This window comes from Diadema antillarum, unplaced genomic scaffold (genome assembly GCF_040938485.1).
Source record: "Diadema antillarum isolate AM-2024a unplaced genomic scaffold, OU_Dant_1.0 seq00001011_RagTag, whole genome shotgun sequence".
Classification (NCBI taxonomy): domain Eukaryota; kingdom Metazoa; phylum Echinodermata; class Echinoidea; order Diadematoida; family Diadematidae; genus Diadema; species Diadema antillarum.
The window spans coordinates 50001-69724 of NW_027271847.1; the positions used below are offsets into that span (position 1 = coordinate 50001).

A 19724-nucleotide genomic window follows, 5' to 3' on the forward strand; every position below is an offset into this window, starting at 1 on the left:
AATACAGTGTAAGTTTAAACATGTGTGAATTATGATGTAGATCTACATTTGTAAATGACTCTACGTTAGAGTATGTAGGCCTAGGCCCCGTAGCCTAGGGTCTAGAGTTCTAGATCGTCTACACTAGTTTCTATGACATGTTACAAATAGTTGAAATATTTACACCCAAGGCATGGGTGTATTTCAACTGCCATGCACATTTTTCCTGGAAACAGACAAAATTTAACCCTGACGTTAGACAGCTATATATATCCAAGTTATTAAATAGAGATCAAGATTGTAGATAAACCACAGAAAACTGCAGAAAACCACATTATTCTATCAAGTAGAAATAAATTCATGCAACCCCCACAAAAACCTTGTGACGAGTATAAATGTCAGGAAATAGACCTCTAACTGTTACATGTAAACTAGTAGATTCTATTCGGATGCTGTTCAATTTTCTCCTGAAAGTTAATGAAGTAATTACATTTACATGTGTAGTGCAACATTTTTACTTTCCCGTTCTTACCAGGGAAACATTTTTTGCTTTGACATTTTACAGGCCCAGGGCTAGTGCGTAGTGGTGGTATAAAGGTTTTATGAAAATCTGATATTCCTCTCCAAAATCATACACATATTTTTTAGGATGTTCTGTCTGTTTTTTATGTCAAGAAGCTGGCATCTCTGTAACATGGTGCACTTGATTCGTGTGATGTTTCCTCCTTACCAGGTGTTGGATGCTGCTGAGGTGTACTTGCTGATGAAGGAGGAGTACCGCATCTCAAGGAACATCCGGGCATCTTGGTTTCTTAGGAATATCAATAAATGCATCACTGTGAAGGAGGAGCAACATCTGGTAAGCCTAAGATTGTCTTGACTGGAGTCACTATTTTTCTTTTTGTGTTCTTTTTTTTTTTTTCTTGTGCCAGGAGTGCTGTCCAGAATAATTTGAGAAACAAATTTTGTGCAGTTTGAGAGAGGAATTATCCATAGAGTGGGTATACAAAATCATTTATTTGAAGTGGTGTCAAGGTGGAACAGTAATTGTTCAGATGCAACCAGTTGAAGGCATTATAACCATATCCATCAACCGGTACTGCAGTGTTTTTTCAAATTATATTTTTTGAGGAGCTACAATGGCAGTCTGTTATATTCCCTATAATGCACCCATTGCCAAAAAAAAAAAAAAAAATGAATAATAAAAAAATAAAATAAATAAAAGATATTTGTATTAGAACAAGTATGCTGCATTTATCATAACAAAGTATCAATCTCTCTTGTCATATAGTTTTTTTTTCAATGAATCAAAGTAAGGGAGAGAGAGAGAAAAAAAAACAGCAACAAAACCAAAAACATGCATTTGGTCCATATGCTTGCCTTTGACCTACATAGCTCATTGCTCAGTTTTAGCCATTATTATACAACACCTCAGAATGATGTCGAATTGTGATTGGCCAAGAACATGTCACATGACATTCAATAGAAAATACCTATCAAACTCATTGAGAGTGACAGCCATACAATAGGCCCCTGGCATGGGCCTATTGCATGGCTCGAAGGTACTATAGCACGGCTTCGCAGGGGGGCTACTAATGCATGACCGCTCACAATGTTCTGTGGCTCACACCCACCCGTAGCAAAGCGCCAGCAAACTACAGTGTACATTGTACGTGCTGGCCGGCTGCGCTGCGCTGCCGGTAAGTCTCCCATACCAGGCGCGGCGGAGTACTGCAACGTTAACGTGTACGCGCAGCTACTTTACCTAGCTAGTTGCATGTATCGCGGCCTTTACACCTCCTGCTGTGTTTTTACTTTTGACTCTGATCTGCTACGTGGACCACAGTGATCCCAAAATCAAGACTTCATTTCAAGTTGAGAAACCGTAATTTGATTATTTTTCTGTGTTTTTATACAAAATCATTTTCGGAAATAGACAAAGTCTAGACCTACTACTAGAGCTACCGACATCTCAGATCGGCCTAACAGTCAGGCCTAACTCGATCTAACGTAAGCGTATAATGGGTATAGACCCTGCGGAGTTTGTGATTCCTGTGTCGTGGTCGAATCATGACGAGTGTTTGAAAGCAGTACACAGGGTGGTTTACAATTCTCTGCCTGATGTTACATTTATTTTTGGGCCTTCCTGAGTAAGCGGTCACTAATTTAGTACTGTGATTGTGGACAAGGTGTTGTATAAAACGAATAATTTATGATTTTGTTCGTGCATTGGGGCACGTAATACCGCACTCGGCGCGAGATTCGCCACTGGTCTATTCAACGCGGCGCTATGCGCCTTGTTGAATAGACCAGTGGCTTATCTCGTGCCTCGTGTGATATTCGTGCCCTATGCACTCACAACTCATAAATTATTCGTATACTATGCAGTCTCCTTGGTCCTAAGTAAGCAATCACACAAAATGTAGTTTAATGTTTACAATCATTTCATCCATTTATACTGTTACTTGCCAGTGCAGGAAGAGGTCATTATCATTATCATTATCATTATCATTCCCAGTTTTTTATGTTGTTGTTGTTGTGTTTTTTTTTGTTCAATTCATGCATATTATATATCATCTCAATCCATTGCACACTGGAACTTGAAAAAATCTAACATCTTTGAGCTTTTAGAATCTCATAGAGGAAGGATGTCCCACTTTGTGGAAGTACAGCATTCTGTGGATAGAAACAATTTAACAGAAGCATGAGACTAGTAATTACGACATCTTGTACATACAATGTTTAACCTCACAGTTGAACTCTACGGAAGAGTTGGAGATACTTTCTGTGATGCCAAAGAAGCAAGCTCCAGCCCAGGAACCTGCGCCGGGACAGCAAGTCCAGTACCGTCTCCTGCCAACCTGTCACGTAACCTTCCTGGCCCGTCGTTACCGCCTTGTCATTGTACTGGATTTAAGTCCATCAATGACCACTGTAGTGAGTTTATTCGTGGTGCACAGCTTGTTTGGTTTGCTTGTAATTTGAGTAGATTGTAAATGGTGTCAGGAAGAAGCTTATCTTTTCTAAATGCGCTCAATTACAATATATAGAGATACATCAGTATCATATTAAAGGGATCGTTTTGTAGTTTTGGTTGAGACCTAATTTCAGGTTTCTAACATTATTTGGTGAGATAATGAGAAACTTCTTATGAAATATGAAAGAGCATGTAATTCTATGAAGAATTCAATGTTTATTTGGTGAAAATTGCTTTTGAAATGGCTGAGATATCCAAAAAGAGCGATTCTAATAAAGTGTGGGACTAACGATTGCTTTGTTTTACTTTGTTTTTGGATGTTTCAGTCATTCCAAACCCGATTTTCATCAAATAAACTTTGAATTCCTCTTAAAATGGCATGCTCTGTACTATATTATAAGTGTTATCTTGGTATCTCGCAAAAAATTAAAAGCCCAATTCTCATCTCTACCAATACTGTACCATTCCTTTAAAGTAAAGTACACTGTAACACAGGCCCACGCTTGATGTAATACAGAAACTTAGATATTTTGTGAGGATTGTAAATCTGTGTCTATTGGTGTATTGAAATAAGAAGTATTTGATACATATTTCTATTCTTGAAATTTCTTGTACCCCTGTAGCATTGTAAATTGAATGTTTCCCGCAGATAAATTGCTCCATTTCAGAAATGACAAGATTTTGCACCACATTAGTCAGCATTTGTGTAAAGTAGTACAGTGTATATTTTCCAAGTTGTTGCAAATAAAGTGCTATTCATCATGTTGACATACGTACATAATGCACGTGTGAATCTGTATTGCCAAGCACTGGGCAACACACATAACATATGCTTGACCAGTGCATTAACAGTAATTAGGCTGTAGTAGAGATCATCACAGGAATACTTAATTGCAAATATGAAAGAATATTCCTGTCATTTTTCTTAATTCTAGGATATTCTATCTGGCAACATCCACATAGCCGAGTGTCACGCAGCGCTGAAGAAATACCTGAAGGGAATCACAAAGCCAGTAAGTTGAACAGCAAAATGTGGATATTTTAATGGACCAGTAAGCCAGTGAATGAAATCTCTGCATGACATGCTATCACATTAATGGAGAGAATGCAGATGTTATTTTGTTTACCTTCATGTAAGAGCTTACAATGTTATTTCCATTTAGTAAAGTGAGTATTATGCTGTAAAAGCAAGACTCAAATTAAGATACTAGAGCATGCCTGATTTGCAGAATATTATGCAATATCTAGACAAAAAAAAAAAAAAATGAACCAGTATGTTAAAGATTACAATGGTAATAGAGGTGTAGGGCAAAAGTGAGGTGCATCATAGTGCGTGCTTTATGCATGCATTTACAGATAAGATACGTACTGTTTGTAGATTTTTTAGATTAAAGTCTCAAGGAATATTTAGTCTCTATTCATTTATTTCAAATCACAATGCTGTGGACTGCATAGTTTGGCCAGCAGTACCTCCATATCATGAACCTCCTTTCATTTTCATTTTCCATGAGGAGGAGTTATGAAATAATAAGGAAAATGAGGCAATAAAGTAGAAAGGTACTCCTAGGTCATTAGAGTGTTTTTTTTTTTTTTTCAGAAGGAATGATATGATAGTGTATGATGTCATGCTCAGTGCCAGGGCATGTGTCGTAAAGGAGTTTTCAGTTCTATCATTTTGCGATAATTGCACTTACTATAATGGCAACATCCATAGAACAACCAATCAGTTGGGGTGAGTAAGCTGTTGATGGGGCAACTGCAATTTTTAGTAATTTGAAATGATTAAAATTGTATGCATAAAACATGTGTCCATGTGAAGGGTGTCAGAGGCAAAACTTCCTGTGCAAGTTTGAATGAACCTGCTTGGGTATTAAATTCTCCTGTGATTTTCCCTGTCCCATTTCGTACATAGTTCTGTGTACCGGGCAGTCCCATTCTCCTCTCGCCCCACCTCTATGTGACGGTCATCGCTTACACTCCCCTGGCTCAACTTACAACTCAGCAGGTGAGTGAACGAGTGGGTGGTCAGCATTGAAGTAGTGAGGCAAGCAATAGTGGTAGCAGTTGTGCACAATACATCAGGGATATGTACATGTGTATATGTACAAAGCAGAAATATTGTACGTGTTTGTGTATGTGTGTGTCTGCACATTTGTATGTATGTATGATGTACACAGTATGTGTGTATTGTATGTATCTGTGTCTGTGTGTTTTATGTGTGTCTGCACATTTGTATGTTTGTATGATGTACACAGTATGTGTGTATTGTATGTATCTGTGTCTGTGTGTTTTATTGTGTGTGTGTAAATTCTACCAGTACAAACTTGTAACAACCACAGCTTTATTTTAAAACAGGATATGGAAGAGATGTCCCTGGTCTTAGTATGAAGTGCAAGAGATAACAATGTTAGCCATCTATTTGTAAAGCAAGATAGCATGAAAATGATTCAGTTGCAGTTTATAAGTATAAACAACTCTGGGAAATATTGATTCACTACATCCACAGAAACGATTAATGCAAATCAAGATCACTACCATGTAAAAAGATTGAACGTATTACATTCTTTACAAATAAAAGAAAATTGTCGGTGTAGCAGATTCCAAGAAACATGTGTGTGAAACTTCTGTGCTGTTGCAGGTTTTGGTACAAGGATGCCTTCTGACAACTCAGAACGTTGATGTGTTCCTCGAACGTATCCATTCACAGCTGGAGGACTTTGAGAACAAGATCTACAATAGTGAGTGTACTAATTAACACTGGCTTGACTGCCTTCATCTCTCACAAGATACTAAACATTTGAGTATGTCTGCTCGCAAAGGTGGGCGGAGTACCAGTGAATCAAAGAGTGTCTCCTCAATCAAACTGGTCAGTTTCAAAGAAAGAGTCCATTCACTTTGCATTTTACAGTGAGCAAGTCCTGTTAAAGTTTATGAACCAAATAGTAACTCTTCAAAAGAAGTTAGAGTTCATTTCCCAACCACCATATTTCAGGTTCCCTGGGCTTATAGTACAGTCCCGAGGTGTATTCTAACTTGCACCTGTATCACTGCTTAACCCTTTATGTCACCAGGCATTTGTCTCAACTTACCAAGCTTTTCATGTTAAAGCAATTAAAGTAATCTAACCTATAGTTTGTTGTAGATTTTCAAGCCTACTCAGGTGTATCAATGTATCTCAGTCCAACAGGGAAGGACACAGTGACACTTACATGTAGTAGGGATTAGGGGGATTAGGTAATCTCTATTTATTGGCCATTAGTTTCCAGACATCGCTGCTAATCAGTGAACAAAGCCCTGTCAGGGTTACCCTGTTCTGCTGAGAATCTGAAATCCCAATAGAGTTTGCAGAAAATTTGTAACTTTTCAGTTATAAAACAATGGGGGAAAAGAAGAAGGAAGAATTTTACATAGTATCTTACAGTAGTGTTCAGTTTGAACTGTTTAACCTTTTGAGGACGAGTCCTGAGTACCAGTATACTAGGGCAATTGTGTATGGGAAATGTGTGTTATAGTAAAATCAGTCCGTCCTCAATGGGATAATTAACAAACTCTAAGAGATGATCTTTGACCTTCTGTCATGCAGGTATGCTGCGGCCAAACAACCCTGAACCAGTCGCCCTCGATGGAGTGGATGGTTGGCTGACCGATGGGCTGGACACCATTATTGGGAGTGGTCACACAGACAGCCCAGGCAGGGGGAGGGGGAGCACCAGTCACCGGCCTCCACCCAAGGTGGAGATGGCCAACCCTGAGGCCACGTTCGTCAACATGCTGTGGTGTGGCGTCCTTGCCTTACAGCTCCTGCCAGAAAACACGAGTGCAGGTATGACACTAAAACACTGTATTCGGTGCAACATGGAAGAAGTGTAGTTACTGTTCAGGTAATTGTGATCAGATTACAGAGATGGGGCAAAGAATAGTTTTGTTTTGTTTTGTTTTGTTTTTTTCAAGAGGAGGTTGTCAAACTAACCTTTCCCTCATTCCATCTTGCCCCTCAATAGTTGCACAAGATAAAACAAGATGGTAGGCGGGTATTGACACTCTGTGCTGTGCTGTTGGCTTTGCCCGTCCAGGTATTGTAGTGATCACCGACGGGGTGGCTGCCGTCCCTGATGCTCCAACCCTGAACACTCTCCTGTCTCAGATGAGGACCAGCACCACGGCATGCTCCTTCATCCAGCTAGGCAAGGGCTTCCATCCTCACTCCGGCTTTGGCTATGTCCCCCACACTGAGATCATGCAGTTCATCGCCACGGCAACCTTTGGCGCTTTCCTCTCCAGCTGCCCCAGCTTTGTAAGTGAAGTCTATTCCTCACTCAAAGAATGTTGATTAACCCATTGAGGACAGGCTGATTTGGCTACAACACGCATTTCCCATAGACACTTGCCTGAGTATACTTGGGACTTGTCTTCAAAGGGTTAGAGCTTTCAGAGTGCCGAATCTTGAGTGAAAGGATGTTTGCTAGACCTTGAGTATTCTTTAAAAAAAAGCTACATGTATGAGTAAAGGACAACCCAGTCAAACAAACAAACAAACAAACAAACAAAATGCAGGGAAAAGGAAAATGATAGAATGTTGGTTCAACATTATTGCACTCTCTCATTAAAGGGAAGATTTCTGTATGCAAGTAAGGTTTAGACACAAACAGTGTGCTTAGACCAAAAGTTTGTGAATCCCTGGCTGTTGTGAAGATTTGCAGGGGAAAAAAATACCTTGTGAGAAAGTACTTATCAGACATATCCATTTCTCTGCATTAGTTATCTTCAGTTCTTTGTATTTGTGTACTTGTACCTTTGAAGCAATTTGTTCATTTTTTTGAAGGAGGGAGGGAAGGAAGGAATAAATGAATGAATGAATAAATGAATGAGTGAATGAATGAATAAATGAATGAGTGAATAAATGAATTAAACAAACAAGAGATTTGTCGAGGTATAGATGAAAAGGGAGGAAGAAAGGAAGGAAATGAACGAATGAGTGAATAAATGAATTAACAAACAAGAGAGTTGTTGTTGAGGTATAGATGGAAAGGAAGGAAAGAAGGAAGAAAGGAATGAATGAATGAGTGAGTGAATAAATGAATTAATAAACAAACAAGAGAGTTTTTGTTGAGGTAAAAATCAAACATCTTTATCTATCAGTCATGAGATTACATCTAAACAAGAGACTTGTTGTTGAAGTAGAGATGAATCGTCTTTATCTTATTAGTCATCTGATTACACCTATGTCTGTGACCTTGCTTTTAATCCATGTCAGGAATCTCTGGAAGATGGGAAGATGAATCAATACCACAGAGCCTTCTTGTCATGGAGTTTCCAAAAAGGACTTGATGGTATCAAGATTGATCTCATCAAAGGTGAAAACATCACTTTATCATGTTGTATGGTATAATGATTATACAAATATTCAATGTTTATGAGTGCGATATTTCCGAATATTACATTAAAACAAGTTTAAACGTCTATTCAACAAAGTAAAGCAGAGTCAAATAGAATGATTAAACCGCTGGCTGCAGCAATTGTGCCTCTAGGCGAGGCATTTTGTCCATACTGTGTTGTCCATTTGGAGGGGACTGTCAGTCCCATGATGGCTTGCATATAAGCATTTAAGTATTTTCCTAGTGGCCATGTAGAATAGATCGAAACAAATACAGTGTAATTGTACACAGATCTTGTGTTTCAGAGAAGTGCAGACATATATAGGAACTTTGTCAAAACCTGATTGTGATGCGCCACTAAGATGTACCATAGTGTGTGTCATAATAAAGTAAAAATATGCTCCGAATAGCTGTCAATAGACTTGTTTGTTCAGCTAACATCGGTCATTTTTTCCCCCAAATTCAGGCCGTCAACACAAGGTAATCTCTTCTGACTCTGGATGGGCTGAAAGGTAAGATGTTGATTTTGAGCCTTGGTGTATCTAATATGATGTGCTTGAAAAGTTTGTAATTTTCTCTTCAGAAATATGCAGTTTGAGTTACTTGATAAGTTCAATATGGAAACTACACTATGCCGTGGATCCAACTGCTGTCTGTAAAATGTTCTGAAATCCAGATTATTACTGTTATCAATCTTGTAAATGTGTAAAGCTATGTAATTGCGAATTTCTATGTGGATTTGGTAGTGATTTTATGAATGAAATGGCAGTGGGCATGAACTACTTTTGGCAATATAGATTATAAAAGTAAGTGTAGTGGAATATTTGTGTGTTTGATTTCGTGATTAATTGATGGATAGGTCCACGTACTCATTCCCTTTCGCGAGTTTTGAATTCATTGACGGATACACAAATGTATAGTCAATGTATTCGTTTCCTTTTGTGAGTTTGAATTTTGTGAGATGATTATGAATTCATCCATTCATATCCATTCATATACAAACTGGTTTGATTGTTTTGTGGCAAGTCAGTCAGTCAATATCAGCAGCCAGAAAATGTGTAATTTGGAGTGACTTCTTTTAAAACACCCCAAAATCTCTTCCAGCATCCAGCCCTCGTTTGCCTTCAATGATCAGGGACTGTGCACCATCCCACTCATCCGTAAGAAGCACAATAGCACCACCCTGCATACCGGCCTGGCTAACGTCCTCTCCATCAGACTCCGAGAGGGCTACACCATCAAGGATGCGCTCCTCACCAACAGTCAGTCAAATAAATTTTTGTTTAGTTTCCCTCTTTTTTTTTTTTTCATGATTATTATTCTCATTATTATGACTGTTATCAATATCATCATTATTGTTATCATTATTATTTTATATATACTTTGATCTGTTTGGTAACCTGCATTTGTTGGTTGACTCTCACTTTCATTTTGTTGCCTCTCCTTGGCACACCAGGTTAGGGCTCGCTGCTTGCTCCCCCCACCCCAACTAACGCTGTTGCTATTTCACTCTTTTCCTTTCTTTATCATTCTGTTGTTCCTTATCTTGTTTGATGCTGCCTCCCCATTCATCCTTATCCTTCACAGGTTGCCCCCCTTGGTCCTCAGGATCATCACTGACCCTCCTCTGCCTTTTGTCTGTCCACCCTCCTGCTTTTTAATCCCCCTGCCTTTACCTGTTGGGCTCTTTGCCCATGACCTCCAACCCTTTCCTTTTGTTTCCTTTGTTCTGTGTCCCTAGCCCCCCATGATTGTTCTTGTTGTGTGAAGTCCTTCTATGTGATTGCTTTCCCTGCCTGTATGTCATTTTGCCCCTGATGACGATTCTGTTAGGATCAAAAGCTGAGGCCCTTTTTGACTAATCAGGCATATACATTCCGTACATACATTGTACACCCATGCATACAACTGTACAAACGTAATATTAAACACACCCCTGGTATTTATGCCATTTTTTGTGGTATGTACATGCACACATAGTCTTTCTTTGATAATGGGAAATTTTTTAAGCAAGAAATTTTTATTTTCTTCTTCTTCCTTCCTTTTGAATACACTTCCTTCTATCAAGTTGCTTGAAATAAGATTTGCAACATGTATGCTAAGTTTGTAAACATGAATCATGCATTTCATGTGGTTGTTTTCAGCATGTCATATGAATTGAGACAGGCAATACACAATGGTTTTTATAGTTGGTACCCAGCAAATGTTATATGACGTGTGTTGATGATGAGCATTGATATGCACCTGTAATGTTTTTTTCTTTAATAGGGTGTATCTTTGGTGGTAGTTTTCCATTGTGACATGATATGTTAACCAAATTATACCAGAGTATGATAGATATCATACATGTAAGTGCATGAATTAGGCTTTGCATGTACAAATGTTATCAATCGCAGCTTTCAAATTTTATCTCCTTACAGATGGGAATGACATTGAGGTACGTCTGGCATTGCCATGGAAGTACAATGCTAGGATAGAGTACATAGCGACAGCCCCATGGCCTCTCTATACCAGCAGGTAAGGCAGTTGAATATGCTTTAAGATTCTAAAGGTTTTTGTTTACAATAGTAGTGTATTGTATTCTTATTAACATTAGGTGTACACCTTGTCTTTCTTTATGAAGAATTGTATTCCTTTGGCTTACAGTAAAGATAATCTGCCAAATGTTGTACAATGTTTCCCTAATGCCTTCCCATAAATGCCTTTCAGTACAATAGCTCAGACCGCTTAATGCTTAAGATTTAAAAGGTTTTTGTTTACAATAGTAGTGTATTGTATTGTGTTCATATTAACAATAGGTGTACACTTTGTCTTTCTTTATGTGCAATTGAGGGTATTGCCAATACGTAGGTGCCGTGCGCAGAGCAGCGTTTTAGATGCATTATGGGATAGCTCATGGGACAAACTTGCCCCGGTTTTGGCTGTACATGCACTAACAACACGCTCTGTCTTTATAAAGAGGTATTTTTTTGTTGAAGATTTCTTTGCTTTCCATCATGTGACCAGCATATTGAAGCCTTGCAGTAGTGAACTACAATGACTCTAGTGACCGCAAATCAGTAAAGCTTAGACACTTTCAACTCTTTTAAGCTGAATTATAGCCAAGAAAAAAAAGGGCTAACAACGGAAAAGCAGACAAAGAACTCCATTGAATCGTATGGGAACTGTGACTCGCGTGAGACAACTGGAAGCGAACAAGGGACCGAGGAATCCCACAGTGCACCTGTGAAAGAGCTCTTTAGCATGCGCAGGAGTTTTTTACGTCATTGGCGATAGCGAGAATTGTATTCCTTTGGCTTACAGTAAAGATAATCTGCCAAATGTTGTGCAATATTTCCCTAATGCCTTCCCATGAATGCCTTTCAGTACAATAGCTCAGACTGATTTCCACTTCATTGGTTTCGTAGATGGTGGACTTATAACTAATTCTCGGTATCGCCAATGCACAGAAAACGTCTGTTCATGCTGAAGAGCCCTGTCACAGATGCACTGTGGGATTCCTCGGTGCCATTGTTGCTTCCGGTTATCTCGCTCGCGTCGCAGTTCCCATACGACTCAATGGAGTTATATGTCTGCTTTTACGTTGTTACTCCTTTTTTCTTGGCTATAATTCAGCTTTAAAAGAGTTGAAAGTTTCTATATTGTGCTGATTTGCGGTCTTTAGAGTTATGGTTCACTACTGCTAGGCTTCAATGTGCTGGTCACATAATGGAAAGCGAGGAAATCTTCAACAAAAAATGCCCCTGGATAAAGACAGAATGTGACTGAGTGCATATGCAGCAGAAACCGGGGGCAAGTTTGTCCCCTGAGCTATCCCATAATGCATCTAAAATGCTACTCTGCGCATCGCACCTAGGTATTGGCGATACTGAGAATTGGCCCTTGTTTTGTTCCTGTTTTTTATTTCTGTGCTCTTGTCCCCCTCCTCATGGGTCCCAGACACGTCACACACGTGGAGATCATTATGGAAGGGAGCTACGAGTTCCTCCACGACATCACGTGCCCCATGAAGAACAGCCGTCAGAACACCTACCGCACCAAGGTGGTCAGAAACTTCTGGCAGACCTTGCAGAGGTTAGTCGTTGTTGCCTGTGGTAACATCATAATCAAAGGGATCAGTCACAAGGGAGTCACATTTGATGGCAGTGATCGATTAATTTGATAAATTTGATATGTAACTTTTTGCTTTTTATATGGTATTTCATTGGTTCCTGTTTTCCACCTGAACAAAGTGCTAAGTATGTCATTGCAATTTGTTTGATAATTCACAGAAAACACAAGCCCAATCTAAACTGTACAATTTAGTGACAGTATGCAGAAAAGAGAGATAGAAAAAAAGGAGCTTCAACTTTATTAGTGTGTATGTCATATATTTTACTGGTATAGCATTTGATTAATTGGGAATATTAAGACAATGTTGCAAGTGATTAAATTTCCAAATACAGGTAAGAAGTATCAAAAACAAGTGAGAAGGAATGATAAATATTAAAGTGATATCTCTTTCAGATGAAAAGTTTAATAGTGATTCCACACCGTGGAGAAAATACATAGTGCATGTGTGTTACGGGAGGCAATATTTTTTGTGAGTTGTTGATTTTTTTTTTTTTCAGTTGACTTGCGGAGTACCTGTTTACAGTACACTTGTATGATTGTTCTCAAGGACATTTGAAGCAACATTGTTTTTTTTTTTTTTTGGGGGGGGGGGGAGGGAGGGGAAGAATTTGCAGTGTGGATGTTTAATGTAGTGTGGGTTTGAGCGGACTGAGACATGCTGTAATGGAAAGGAGTGTGGGAAGACTCATCCTTTAGTCCCTGTTCTTGTCTTTCACACTTTCACACACACGTGTTCATACTTGGTGTCATCTTTGATATTTACACCCCTGTAGCTTAGATTTCTCAGTGTAGCTAGCAGATCTTGATGAAATACTGTAAATATGGCAACTTTTAATTTGTTTACATGCTGGATCTTTGTCAGTGGACTTGGTAATGGAATTACAGACTCAACAGTATTTCAGTAAATATGTTGATATGTCAGCAGCAAAAAAAAAGTGTATGTTCATGCATTTTGGCTAATTTAGTAGAGTATGACACTTCTGGAAAAATTCCGCAATGCTGAATATTCCTGGCGACCGTTTTCTTGTTTTCCAACAGCTTGCGAGAGACAGACCAGCTGCTAGTGCACCTGCAGTCGTTTGCGGCCAACCCCATCTACTACACAGTGCCAGAGAGTACCAAGGGGGGTATGCCTCTGTTCTACATGCCCCCCAACTCCACCTCACCGGTTCTTGCCCAACAGCCCCACAACCCAAAGTGAGTTGAGTTGACTGTATCAAGTAGGGAAGGTGACATAGGGATGCTGGGTGTTGTAGATGCTCTTGCTTCTTGCTAACAGGAGACCTGGGGGTGTTTCATCAACGTTTGTCGGCACTGGCAACATGAATCACCATAGTAACAGTCAGTGACCAGAGCATCTCAGCCGATCAAAACCAAGGATTTTGCTGAAATTGGTCAGTGCCGACAGTTGTCGGCGCTGACAAGCGTTGATGAAACATCCCCCTGGTGTAGAACTCAGTGTACCTATGTTTAGCAGAGACGTCAGTTTTCAGGCAAAAGCCTAAATTCAGGCCCTGGTAGTATCCACGTTCAGAGCATTTTGTGTACAAAGTAGCTTCATATAGATGTATTTCAGGCCTCCTTTTTCATTCTATTTGGCATCCCTGATTTAGATACAGCTACCACAACGTAATTGCCTTTCTGCAAGACTTAGTGACAGGTTATAGATTTGTGATTATTTCAGGTCCTTCAAAAAATCTCTTTAAGACAGACAGGTGTATTGGGTATATGTGAGTCGATACGTCTCATCCATTGATACTTTCAAAAAGCACTTTAATACGTCAACTCAAAAGTGAGTTTGATAATGCTTTACGTTGAAACATCGATGCTTTGTTCCAGCATCCATTCACATCAGAGAGGCTGCAGAGTCATCATGTTTTGTAGGTTCCCGCACATATTTGTTTACAATATTACTATCATGCAAATTATTACTTTGATGGTGCAGCTGCATTGTACTCAACAAGGATGACGTTATGCTTCCCTGAGCTTCCACAGATTTCTTACAAGGCTTTCTTATGTATATTTCATAGTCTTCTGATCACTTTTCAACTAGTAAAATGTTATGGCATCATATTCTGTGATTTTCTCTTTTGTAAAGGGACTCCGGGCTGGATCAGTTTGCTGCTTTCTGGAAACGCATCGCTCTGATGGAACCAAAGAGATGGTAAGGCTTTCTGATCGTCTTGTTCACTGGTCATGTGACAGGATAAGAAGAAGGGGAGGAAGATGTACATAGGATATTGTGAACATAAACGTCTTGAAGGGAAGTTCTTCATAGGGAATTGCTGACAGAAGCCTTTTCACTGCACCCCAGTGTTAATGGTCACTGTTGACTAATGAGGAACACCTCCTAACTAGGACTATCCTCTCAACATTCAAGCTGTTCTGCTAGTGAGACAGTTACTGTATACCTACATGTATCTAGAAAATAAAAAACACCCTGTCTGGACAATGCTCGCTACACCCAGACTGTCCCACTGAAGAGGAGACAACTGTACTTATTTCCAAGTCTGTTTAAAAGCTTGTCTGTTGGGTGTAAGCATTCTTGTCACTGCATCTATCACTGAGTTGTACATCTCATACACTGCAGGCAACGCTGGCTTCACACTCACCGCATCGGAATGCTCCTCTTGCCAGACCTGTGAGTATGCAAACCAAAGTACACAGTGAACTCTGTTAAAGTGGAATCTTATCGGATCAAAGCAAAGCTCTGACTTTCTCAACATTAAACAAAATTGAGATTGAAATGAATGATTCAATATGTAGCTTCCATTGCAGTAGAGTGATGTGTAGGCAAACATGTGAGTGGTATTCTACCATTCTATGAATGTGACACAAATGGATTCATAAGAAAAAATATCATGCATTGAGAAAATGGCAAATAAGTGAAAATTCATGCAATCCACCACCGCCCCCCTTCCCTACCCCCACTGGATTATCTTTTTACTGTCCTGTAATGACCATATTTTTTGGAGAGGCGCCCATTGAATACTGATTTTAACCATTTTTCTGCTCTCCAATCTACAATATGAAGGTGGTTCACTTTGAACCCAAACTTCCCTTTACAGTGTATTTGTTTCTGTAATTTTACTGCTGTCATGCATTTCATTACATTCCCTTGAGGTACAGATTCCTTTAAATGGTACATGTATATTACATTCCCTTGAGGTACAAATTGTACAGATTCTTTTGAGTGGTATATGCTCTTGCGTTAATGTCTTTGACACATTTCCGTCAACCCTCCCCTGTTAATATCTGCAGACCCCTTCCAAAGCACCTGCACCTCCCCAATTCCAGCGGCCGGTATGCCAGCATCCAGTACCGCATGGCCCTCAAGGAGGTCAACAGCCTCCTGAAGAAGAAGAGCACTTTCATCCTCCTTGACAACCACAGCTACATCAAGCTCAACTTTACGTGAGTTCACACCCTCCACTGTATCTCCAAGAAGAGCATCTCTCTGGGCATGCATTTCACTCACAGTTTTTAATCCTCAACGTGCCATGCTCCATTGCACACTTGCACCGTTGAGGACCAAGGTCATGCATAATCAAATACTGCACAGTGCCATTTTCAATTGTGCCTGCACTTGGCCCAGAATCATTGCATTGTCCTATGTGATATATAGACTACATGTAATGCCAGAGTGAGTCAATATTTTCAGTGTGTTCGCCTCTTTTTTGATTCGGTACACAGCAAAGAGCAACGACATCAATGTTGCTATTGAAAATTTGCCTGAACTTGTATTAAAGTAAACCTGATTTTGAAAGATAAATATCTTTAAGTACTTGACTTGTACATGTAGCCTTCTTGGCATACATACTGTGTGTAAATGAAGTTGCTAATATTTTGTGCACCAGTGGAATTATTCCAGTGTAACAATAGCAGCTCTCTCTGCATATTACACTGTAGTGCACTTGGGTTCTGACATAAAGATAGCCACCAGTAGGAACTATGCATTGACGCACTTCTAATTGAGCATACCCATGTTTGATGTGTGATTTCTACAACTTTGGCTACTTCTTCAGCACATTCTTCTGTCCAGATTAGGATGTAAATACTATTGGCTCTATTACGTAATGCAGGCACTACCCTTTCAACTGCCTGGGGAAAGGGGGGTACCCATTTGTGAAAAGGGTGAAAGCGGATTCAAATGCAGGATATTATACTGTTTGGGGAGTCCGAGCCGTATCCTCAATGCCATATCCTCCACATTATAGGTTAATCTGTGTAGCACCTGTTTTACTTGAGTGGTGGATGTTTTCTTAGTACACCATGCGTTCTTTCTCTAATGTCTGTGTGGTGCTGAAAAGGACCTACTTGTGGCATCCCCAACACAGGACCACACTCACGTCTAGAAGAGATGAATACTGTACAGTGAAACCACCCACCACTAAATGTCCTACCACCATGAAAAGGACCTACATTGTACTTGTGGCATCCCCAACACAACACCACACTCACATCAAGGGATGCGTTCGAGCACTCTCCTAAAGCGTACCGTACTGTACCGTACTGTACCGTACTGTACCGCACCCGTGCCAGAGGAGCGCTCAAACGCTCCTAAAGTATACCGTACCGTACTGTGCCGAGCCAAAAGTGGACCACTTCCTGATGTGCTCCAAAAGCATTCCAAAAGCATACCAAAAGTTCGCTGTAAAGCATGTGCGTATCATGCACATACGACACAATGCAAAGACATCATTCTCTATGTTCGGGTCAGCTGTAAGTAGTTCAAGCGCGCCAGGTGATGACCCTTTTGCTACAAAATGCTTGACCTCTTCTAAAAATAGCTCATGAGGTACAATTGTACGCTTTCTCAACAGAGCGCTTGAACGCTCTAAATTTGGCACAGTACGATACAGTATGCTTTAGTTCGGTTCGGTACGGTTCGCTTTAGAGCGCTTGTACGCACCCGAAGAAAAACATACATTGGTGTACTGTGAAACCACCTACCACAGAATGTCCTACCACCATGGAAACCCTCAACGAATATCTACCTTTTTATCTCCTCTCCTCGTTTTTGCAGTGAATCAGGAGGACCACCCATATCATTCTACATCATAAGAGTGTCTAGTAAGACTCCACTGGTCCTGAGACTGGCCTTCCTCGGAGGCACCCCAGGACACGAGAGAAACAAGGTGACCTTGACTTCCAGTCGTTGCTGCTGTTGTGAATTTGTTCAGTGCATCCCTTTGTTTGGCAGCAAATCTTGTATTGAGGACAGTCATTCTACATTTTCCTTTCTGTATGTTGCGTGAAATATGCAAAGATAACTGACACATTTGTGTGTGAGAGGAATCATTATCGTGTATTCATGTACTATAAATCAATATGTATCAAATAACCAAAGTCATGGCTATTCTTTGCAGAAGATGTTTTAGTGCATTTCCATTGATCCCTATTTCCAGCAAATATCACTTATATTGACAGGAGTAGAATTTGTGGAGGCCATTTTAGCCTGAAACCATAAATTTATGCAACTCCTCATGAATCTGCAAGTCGAAATCTTCTGCATACAGCCTCAATTCCTATAATTATAATCTGTTTGGTCGATGCCTAATAGTAATCCAATCTTGTCCACATTTCTTCAGTGAGAACGTAAATGGACTATGATGATGCTTTTGTTCTCTTATGGCTTTACTTGGTCTGAGACGAGAAATGTTCACTCTGTAAAAACAGGTTAATTTTGTATTATGTTCCGTTAACCCCTTCACAACCACTCACCTCAATCGCCAATGACAATGTACACAAATGAGTATTATGTTGGCAGTGGGAGAGTTAACTGCTTTGACTACTTTAGAGCAGGTAGTCCTGATGTAAGGATATTTGATGAGCTTATTATGGTGTTCTAACGGAAGCATTAAGGAACTTCGCAAGTTGATGTTGTACAGTACATGTACATGATGTGACCAACCATGAGGATACTGCATCCTTTAGTTCATTGTGCCGTGCAAGCTCTTTCATAAATGTCCAACGATATAGCTCAGCTAAGTTGCAAAGTTCCCAGATGTAAATGCCATAAACAATATTATGCCTTTGGCTGCATCGGGGCTTCTGGTACAACCCTGTTTTGGGGGACTGCCATAGATTTGAGGGGACCTTCAAGCTCATAGCAATGCTAACTGAAGAAATTTGCACATGACAGGCACAATCTATTGTCTGCGTCACCACTGCGAAAGCGCCCTCTTAAGGCTGTGTTTAAAATGTTCGGTCTTCTTCCCTCAGGTTGTGATGGAGCTAAAGAAGGACCTCTTGGCCCTCACCATGCCAAAGAAGAAAGTCTCCCAGTACGTCTACGACAAGCAGCACGGCACCAAGACCACGGTCGTCCACGAATCAGACTCCGACACGCCCCCTGGTATGGGGAACGACTCCTGTGTCGTACTCCTTTCTAGGCCCATTGAGATGATACTCATGAGGTGAGTTGAAAGTCACAAAGGGGGAACCTGTCATCATTAATTTACAGAATTGTACACCGTTCTGTTATGGTAAATATGTTATGCACTGATTATGGTAAATGTATTATGCACTCACTGTAGAGCAATTAATGTGCTTTGTTCTGTGTTCTTGTGGGAATATGTTTGTGTGACTTAATACAGGCCTTTCGTGGGCTAATTCAGATATTACATATCTGTTGCACAGGAGCAGGAGAAGGATAGGTCCTATTTTTAAAAATCCAGTGTAAGAAAAAAAAAAAGGGAGGAGGTGGATACCAGTTATTCAAAGGAACAAAGGCATTTGATGGAGGTAACAAGGAGAACTTATTGTAGAAAATTGTAAAAGCATAGTCACTTGGAATCAAATTGTAAGATAATTATATGCCTTTTGCTTTTATTGTTTTATGCCGTCATGTGATCTGGCTGTAGACAAGTATTTGTTGATTACATAGCCTACATCAATGAACACTGATGATTTTTTTTCCCCTTGTCCTGCCCACGCACCAGGTATGACAAGATGCCGGCTGACTTCACCGACCTGAAGACCTCCATCGAGGTGACTGCCACCTCGGTGCCCGTCTACATGAATAGCAAGGCGCCGAGCAGCACCCTGAACCGCCTGGCGTGCTACCTCCACCACCGGCGCTGGATCTGGGAGGCCCAGGGTGACCACAGCGTCCAGATGTCCACCAAGGCTGTGGCCAACATCCTGGACGTCCTCACCAAGTGAGTCCCATGAGAGATTGAGAGAAAGAGAGAATTTCTTGAAGGGTCATCGACATGGAAAGGGTTTCATTAAAAGGGAGTGAAAATTTGTTTACTTTGTAATGTGGCACAAATGCA

The 19724-nt window shown here is 40.2% G+C and overlaps 1 protein-coding gene across 1 annotated transcript in view; it reads left to right on the plus strand.

The window, feature by feature from the left end:
• The window catches only part of LOC139742644 (KICSTOR complex protein SZT2-like), a 118267-nt gene that overhangs the window by 2301 nt on the left and 96242 nt on the right, over nucleotides 1–19724 (plus strand). The window contains exons 2-20 of the mRNA XM_071653170.1: nucleotides 713–838; nucleotides 2734–2916; nucleotides 3892–3969; nucleotides 4869–4961; nucleotides 5595–5694; nucleotides 6540–6779; nucleotides 7030–7250; nucleotides 8211–8310; nucleotides 8798–8843; nucleotides 9436–9593; nucleotides 10752–10848; nucleotides 12271–12405; nucleotides 13483–13641; nucleotides 14543–14608; nucleotides 15035–15085; nucleotides 15706–15858; nucleotides 17471–17582; nucleotides 18670–18863; nucleotides 19389–19607. Of these exons, the coding sequence (XP_071509271.1) occupies nucleotides 713–838; nucleotides 2734–2916; nucleotides 3892–3969; nucleotides 4869–4961; nucleotides 5595–5694; nucleotides 6540–6779; nucleotides 7030–7250; nucleotides 8211–8310; nucleotides 8798–8843; nucleotides 9436–9593; nucleotides 10752–10848; nucleotides 12271–12405; nucleotides 13483–13641; nucleotides 14543–14608; nucleotides 15035–15085; nucleotides 15706–15858; nucleotides 17471–17582; nucleotides 18670–18863; nucleotides 19389–19607 (2531 nt within the window). The remainder of the gene's footprint in view (nucleotides 1–712; nucleotides 839–2733; nucleotides 2917–3891; nucleotides 3970–4868; nucleotides 4962–5594; nucleotides 5695–6539; nucleotides 6780–7029; nucleotides 7251–8210; nucleotides 8311–8797; nucleotides 8844–9435; nucleotides 9594–10751; nucleotides 10849–12270; nucleotides 12406–13482; nucleotides 13642–14542; nucleotides 14609–15034; nucleotides 15086–15705; nucleotides 15859–17470; nucleotides 17583–18669; nucleotides 18864–19388; nucleotides 19608–19724) is intronic.